We start from the raw sequence: 6,543 nt of genomic DNA on the forward strand, positions 1-6,543 counted from the left end.
GTGCCCCAAGAACTGCTGAATGGCATTGGTCCACAGTAACACTTGCTAAGAACCCCCTGACGGGTTGACCATAAATTCGGCGTTTCATTAGAGTTGCAAACATAGTTCTATTCCAACTAAAACGAGGGTCCACTCATGTGGCAGTTTGGTTCAATTTAGGACCCCCAGGTCCCTTTTGCCCGGGGCTCCCAAAGTCCCTTGAAACTAACGTATATTTGATGCAGCCGAGAGGTTGATGATGTTGTAGAAGTTGTCGATGATGAAGGAAGGATTCCGAGAACCCAGTACTTTCAGTGTAACAAAGTTTATTATAAGAAATTACAGGTCGGGACGGGCATCTAGATACCCGGAGACACACAGCCAATAGTGAAAATCTGATTTGCATTGGTCGAAAGCACACATAGGGAGTTTGGTTCCACCCATGACTTCAGGTTAAACACATCCCACATGGGATTTCTGACTATAAGGGCACATTTTTGTGTCTGAGGACTAAGATAAGTTAATCAAAAGACATTCCATCTGAATCCATTCATCAGCTGGTCACAAACAATTCCCTAGGTCAAAGGTCATACCCAAAAGTTAGGGAGTAAATAAGATAACCGTTTTGAGGACTCTCTGAGAATGTCTAAGAGTCCAGAGGGCAGGCAACATACAGTGCCTTGCATAAGTATTCACCCCCTTTGGACTTTTCTACATTTTGTCATGGTATAACCACAGATTAAAATTTATTTCATCGTGAGTTTATGTAATGGACCAACACAAAATAGTGCATCATTTGGAAGTGGGGGGAAATATTACATGGATTTCACAATTATTTACAAATAAAAATCTGAAAAGTGTTGAGTGCATATGTATTCACCCCCTTTACTGTGAAACCCCTAACAAAGATTTGGTGCGACCAATTGCATTCACAAGTCACATTTGCAAGTCACATAATTAGTAAATAGGGTCCACCTGTCTGCAATTTAATCTCAGTATAAATACACCTGTTCTGTGACGGACTCAGAGTTTGTTGGAGATCATTACTGAACAAACAGCATCATGAAGACCAAGGAGCTCACCAAACAGGTCCGGGATAAAGTTGTGGAGAAATATGAAGCAGGGTTAGGTTATAAAAAAATATCCAGAGCTTTGAACATCTCTCTGAGCACCATCAAATCCATCATAAGAAAATGGAAAGAATATGGCACAACCGCAAACCTACCAAGAGGAGGCCGTCCACCCAAACTGAAGAGTCGGACAAGGAGAAAATTAATCAGAGAAGCAACCAGGAGGCCCATGGTTACTCTGGAGGAGTTGCAGAGATCCACAGCTGAGGTGGGAGAATCTGTCCACAGGACAACTATTAGTCGTCTACTCCACAAATCTGGCCTTTATGGAAGAGTGGCAAGAAGAAAGCCATTGTTGAAAGGGATCCATAAAAAATCCTGTTTGGAGTTTGCCAGAAGCCATGTGGGAGACACAGCAAACATGTGGAAGAAGGTGCTCTGGTCAGATGAGACCAAAATTTAACTTTTTGGCCTCAATGCAAAACGCTATGTGTGGCGAAAACCCAACACTGCCCATCACCCTGAGCACACCATCCCAACAGTGAAACATGGTGGTGGTAGCATCATGCTGTGGGGATGCTTCTCTTCAGCAGGTACAGGGAAACTGGTCAGAATAGGGGGAAAGATGGATGGAGCCAAATACAGGGAAATCCTTGAAGAAAATCTGATGCAGTCTGCAAAAGTATTGAGACTGGGGCGGAGGTTCATCTTCCAGCAGGACAATGACCCTAAACATACAGCCAGAGCTACAAAGGAATGGTTTGGATTAAAGAATGTTAATGTCTTAAAATGGCCCGTCAAAGCCCAGACCTCAATCCAATAGAGAATCTATGGCAAGACTTGAAGATTGCGGTTCACAGACGGTCTCCATCCAATCTGACTGAGCTTCATCTTTTTTGCCAAGAAGAATGGACAAACCTTTCCATCTCTAGATGTGCAAAGCTGGTAGAGATATACCCCAAAAGACTTGCAGCTGTAATTGCAGCGAAAGGGGGTTCTACCAAGTATTGACACAGGGGGGTGAATACTTATGCACCCAACAGATGTCAACTTTTTTGTTCTCATTATTGTTTGTGTCACAATAAAATTTATTTTGCACCTCCAAAGTACTATGCATGTTTTGTTGATCAAACAGGAAAAAGTTTATTTAAGTCTATTTGAATTCCAGTTAGTAACAGTACATAATGGGAAAAAGCCCAAGGGGGGTGAATACTTATGCAAGGCACTGTATATGTAAGCCTGTCATTATCTTTTAAGCACACATACCAACATCTTTTAGTCTAATGCATACACGACAAAACGCTCCTATATTACCCACAATGCAGCTCGGCTACAATTCAGTCAAACGCTAACATTTGTAATTGTTCCTCCCAAGACCTGGTGTAAAGGGCTCATTCCCCTTGACCCATACCAGGACTACCTGAGCACATGGAGGGTTGTATATTTTTTTATTATATATTTTGCAGGTTTCATTTGTTGCTAAATCTCAGATTGAGACAGGAAATATAAGAAAAGCTACAAAGGTCCCCACCAGGAACAGAATCAAGCATGAAGCGTTTACAAGCCACACACTCCTAACCATTAAGTCACTTCCCTATATTTATACTTTTTATAATCAAATCTGAAGCAGTTTTTATTTTGCCTACAACTCCTCATTTTATAATCCCTTGATGGGCTGAAAAAGACTTAGAGAGAGCTTTCAAAAAGGGACATTTCTATTCCCTCACAAGCGACTTAACAACACCCTGCCTATATATTCATGTATATAAATAAATGAAACAACATCAGAATCCTTTTTCCTTTTTTAACCCAGTTATTATTCCACTCCGCGAGAGCTGCACACAAATCCTCCTTCCACCAAGACATTTTCTTCTTCTTGTAGCTGAGAATGAAAGATGAGTAGTAATAGAAACTTTGTTCTGTCTCGAGAGCTTTTCAAGAATTATGTCTTTAAATAAACGTTAACTATATAATCCTACCACATAACATGACCAGTCTTTATTAAAATCTGAATTAGCTGTTGTTGTGCTTTGCACCTCAGGGCCTCTGTATAAAAATCACTTTTTTTCAAAGGATGGTCATACTGTTCTTAATGTTGAAATTAATCTTGCACTTTATGAGGTGAGCAAATCACCACTTGGTGCTTGTTAGTCATGGAGGAGAGCACTGTGCAGTTTACCCTTGACATTGCTCTGGATGTTCTCTTTACACTTCAGTCATTAAATTATCTTGTGTGTCACAAATTGTGCTGAATCATGCTTGTGACCAGTAATGGCTGAGACCTTCCTCTCTGCTGGTTCAAACATGGCTGCCCTTCAAGGTGATGACCAAGTGACCTTGTCAGCGAGACATGGATATAGAAAGATATGTATCACATCTGTAAGTTCAGTTCACATAAAGTTAAAGGAAAAACATAATGCTTTTTTAGGTTTTGTCCTCTAGTGTGTTGTATAGGTGAATATTAAAGTTGTGCAAAGTCAAAAAGCCCCCCCGACAGAAAACGGTGCTATTAGCCCCTAAAACGCAGCATCTGTATTCTGGCCGATTCTTACGGGATACCGTGATGACATCACAATGTTACAAGGTTACATAATGCACGACTACTCATGCTGGCCAATCAGAGCAGGGTGGGCTTTACACGGAGGTGGGGCTTAAAGAGGGTCATGACGATAATGCACCTTGACGTCAGTTCCCCGCCACCGATAAACCAAACAGAAGAAGAGGCTGAAAAGAGAAACTGCAGTTTCTGATCATTAGAGCATGAAAACCTTTTCAAAGAATGACACAAATAAAAATGATATACCTAAATAGGAAAACAATGTCTCCTTTAATGTGCACATTATCTCTATTCCTGTCTTAAATTGACAGTGTGAAAGAAAAACTAATAACTATATACCTGTGACTCACATGCTGTAACAATGCACCTTGATTAAACCCGGTAGAAACGGACCATGCTGACGTACATTACTGACTAAAGTAAATAAATGTCAAAAGTCAACAATCAGCTCTGGTTATTCTTCAGTCTGTGTTCAGAGGGGGGCGGGAGGTCGGGCTGGTGGAGGACTCTTCCTGAGAGGGATCGATGTGCTGTCCTTTCCACTAATTGGCTGCGGAAACGTGGAGTAATTGCATGTTTCTGTGTTTTAATTAGTGCTGAAGATGATTGCATGCTGCTTCCCCAGGTGGCCTGTAAATCCACCACACACACACACACACCACCACACACCCACCCACACACACACACACACACACACACACACACACACGGACAAGCAGCCACTGCTCTTCTGAAAATATATCAAATCAGGCTTCACTTTACATTAAATAGACGATAGCTTGATAAACTAATTTCATATTAGGTCCTGAGACATGATCCTTCTCTCTGTGGTCTGTGTAGTAAGTAACTGTTTTGTGATATATACAAATGTATTATTCATATATCTGAATACATATCTTTCATTCTGTGTCCTTAACTGACTCTGATGACATTTTCCATGTGGTCTAACAGATGTTCTTCACCATGTACTGATGCTGTTAGCTTGTTTGCAATTAGGGTTAAATTACAATGCAGTTTCTCATTTATGTCAAGACATCGACTTTTTTATAATCGAAACTACTATTGACCCTACTGATTGATTAGGTAATTATTTGAAAATCTTGTTGATAAGAGCTTCTTAAATGTGAGGATTTGGTGATTTTCCGTTTTTTATTAGTTTTTGCCATTTATGGACTATATGTGTAATGAACATAATTGTTAGCCAGCTTCTGTAATTTGAAATTAATATTTTGTTTGTATCATGCCCATGTCAATCGAAGAAGCAATTCCATAACATTTCATTATTTAGCCTTTGAAATGTTTGTGAGTATGATCCTTTTTGCAATTTTCACAATGAACACACACATGTGTAAGTTTAGCTTTTCCAAATTCAAAGCTCTTTTATTTGACCAGAGAATAAAAGAATAACAACGAGATAGCGATCAATTTACAGCAAAACTCTGGGTCCTTGATAACATTCAGGTCAGGAATAATAAGGTCTGCTCAGAGAACTTTAATAGGCACTATAGTTAACATGCTTTGAAGTGTCGGAAATCAAAAGAAAAGAAAACTCTACGAATAAAGGTCCCGTCAATTTGAATTGGCTCCGGGTTTGATGTCAGGCCTAATGGGGACCATGCTGGAAACTATGAAGACTTTTTAATTGAAATCAGATTCATTCATTCAAATTTAGTCAATCCACATTTGCCCGTCTCTCTGACAGGGAAGTTACTTCTTGCCAAATCTCTGGGGGACGGCCATACTCCAGATCTGATTGGGGGCTGCGGCGTCCCAGTTGCGAGTGTGTATTTGGTCGTCCATCACCACCTGCCCTTTGGAATCACGGCCAAACCTGCAAAGAAGATTAACATGAGCACGGACTGATGTGAGATATTTGGATTTCGAAAAGGAAGTTAGGGTGGGATAGGGGTGGGGATACAATTAGACTAATACATAGAGAAGTCACTTGTTCCAAACTGCATTTAACTGGAATGGCTGTAACATTATAGTTTAAAGGTAACACAAAATTGCCGGCAACAGTCTCAGTGAAACGTTGAAACCCTGGAGGTTGAGACCCACATTTCAGGTCAAAGACCTCATCTGATCTTTGCTGTAACAGGCTAATGGCTCCTCAGCCACTTTCACTAATGGACAGCTGGGGCACATCATGTTTAAATCCGCTTCATGGTGGAGATTCTAAAATTCATATATCTTGTAAATGAGTAAATGTATTTTCCACTTTAGCGGCACAATTATGACTAGTTGGTTAAGAGAAATCTAAATTATAACTATTTTGATCATGGATTAAATATTTAAATATGTTTAAACCAAATTACCCCAAAAATGTTGTGGCTTTTAAAAAGTGATTGTTTTCAGCTTTTTCTTTCTTCGTTTGCAATACTGTTTATATTCAGTTTATATTGTATATATTTACTTCACTATTCCCTTTTTGTTGCTTTTAATTTATATTAATTCTCTGTGTGCATGTTTTTTCCCTGTCTACCTGTTTCTGTGTGGAATCGATACCGACTCTGCCAGGCGTCACTGACCTCTGTGGCTGATGCAGGACTGAGTTCCTGGTTTCTCTCTGAGATCCGAGCAGCAGAGCTCTGAGCACTGAGGTCAGCAGGCGATCGTCAACTCTGCTATCTGTGTTTTCACTCTCCTGTATGGAACGTAGACACACACACACACACACACACACACACACACACACACACACACACACACAGAAATACAAAGCCTAGTATCAAAAAGCTTCTGTCTGCTTTTGAATAAAAAACCCATAAACACATCTTGGGAACTTTAAAAGCTCTACCTGGGCTCTTATCTGGGCTGCAACACAAACCCTGGGGGTGGCCACTCCAGTCAGTGTGTCCTGCTGTGACAGGGGACCTTGAGATATTCATATCTATCTAGGCTCATCCAAATATCCATCCACTTTTATCTTTAAGCAAA

The 6,543-nt window shown here is 40.3% G+C and overlaps 1 protein-coding gene across 1 annotated transcript in view; it reads right to left on the reverse strand.

Annotated features, from left to right (window-relative positions):
• Positions 1–5,313: 5,313 nt before the first annotated feature.
• The window catches only part of npffl (neuropeptide FF-amide peptide precursor like), a 2,238-nt gene continuing 1,008 nt past the window's right edge, over positions 5,314–6,543 (reverse strand). The window contains exons 2-3 of the mRNA XM_053442938.1: positions 6,135–6,250; positions 5,314–5,437 (exon numbers count right to left, since the gene is read on the reverse strand). Of these exons, the coding sequence (XP_053298913.1) occupies positions 5,314–5,437; positions 6,135–6,250 (240 nt within the window). The remainder of the gene's footprint in view (positions 5,438–6,134; positions 6,251–6,543) is intronic.

This window comes from Pleuronectes platessa, chromosome 2, assembly GCF_947347685.1.
Source record: "Pleuronectes platessa chromosome 2, fPlePla1.1, whole genome shotgun sequence".
Taxonomy (NCBI): domain Eukaryota; kingdom Metazoa; phylum Chordata; class Actinopteri; order Pleuronectiformes; family Pleuronectidae; genus Pleuronectes; species Pleuronectes platessa.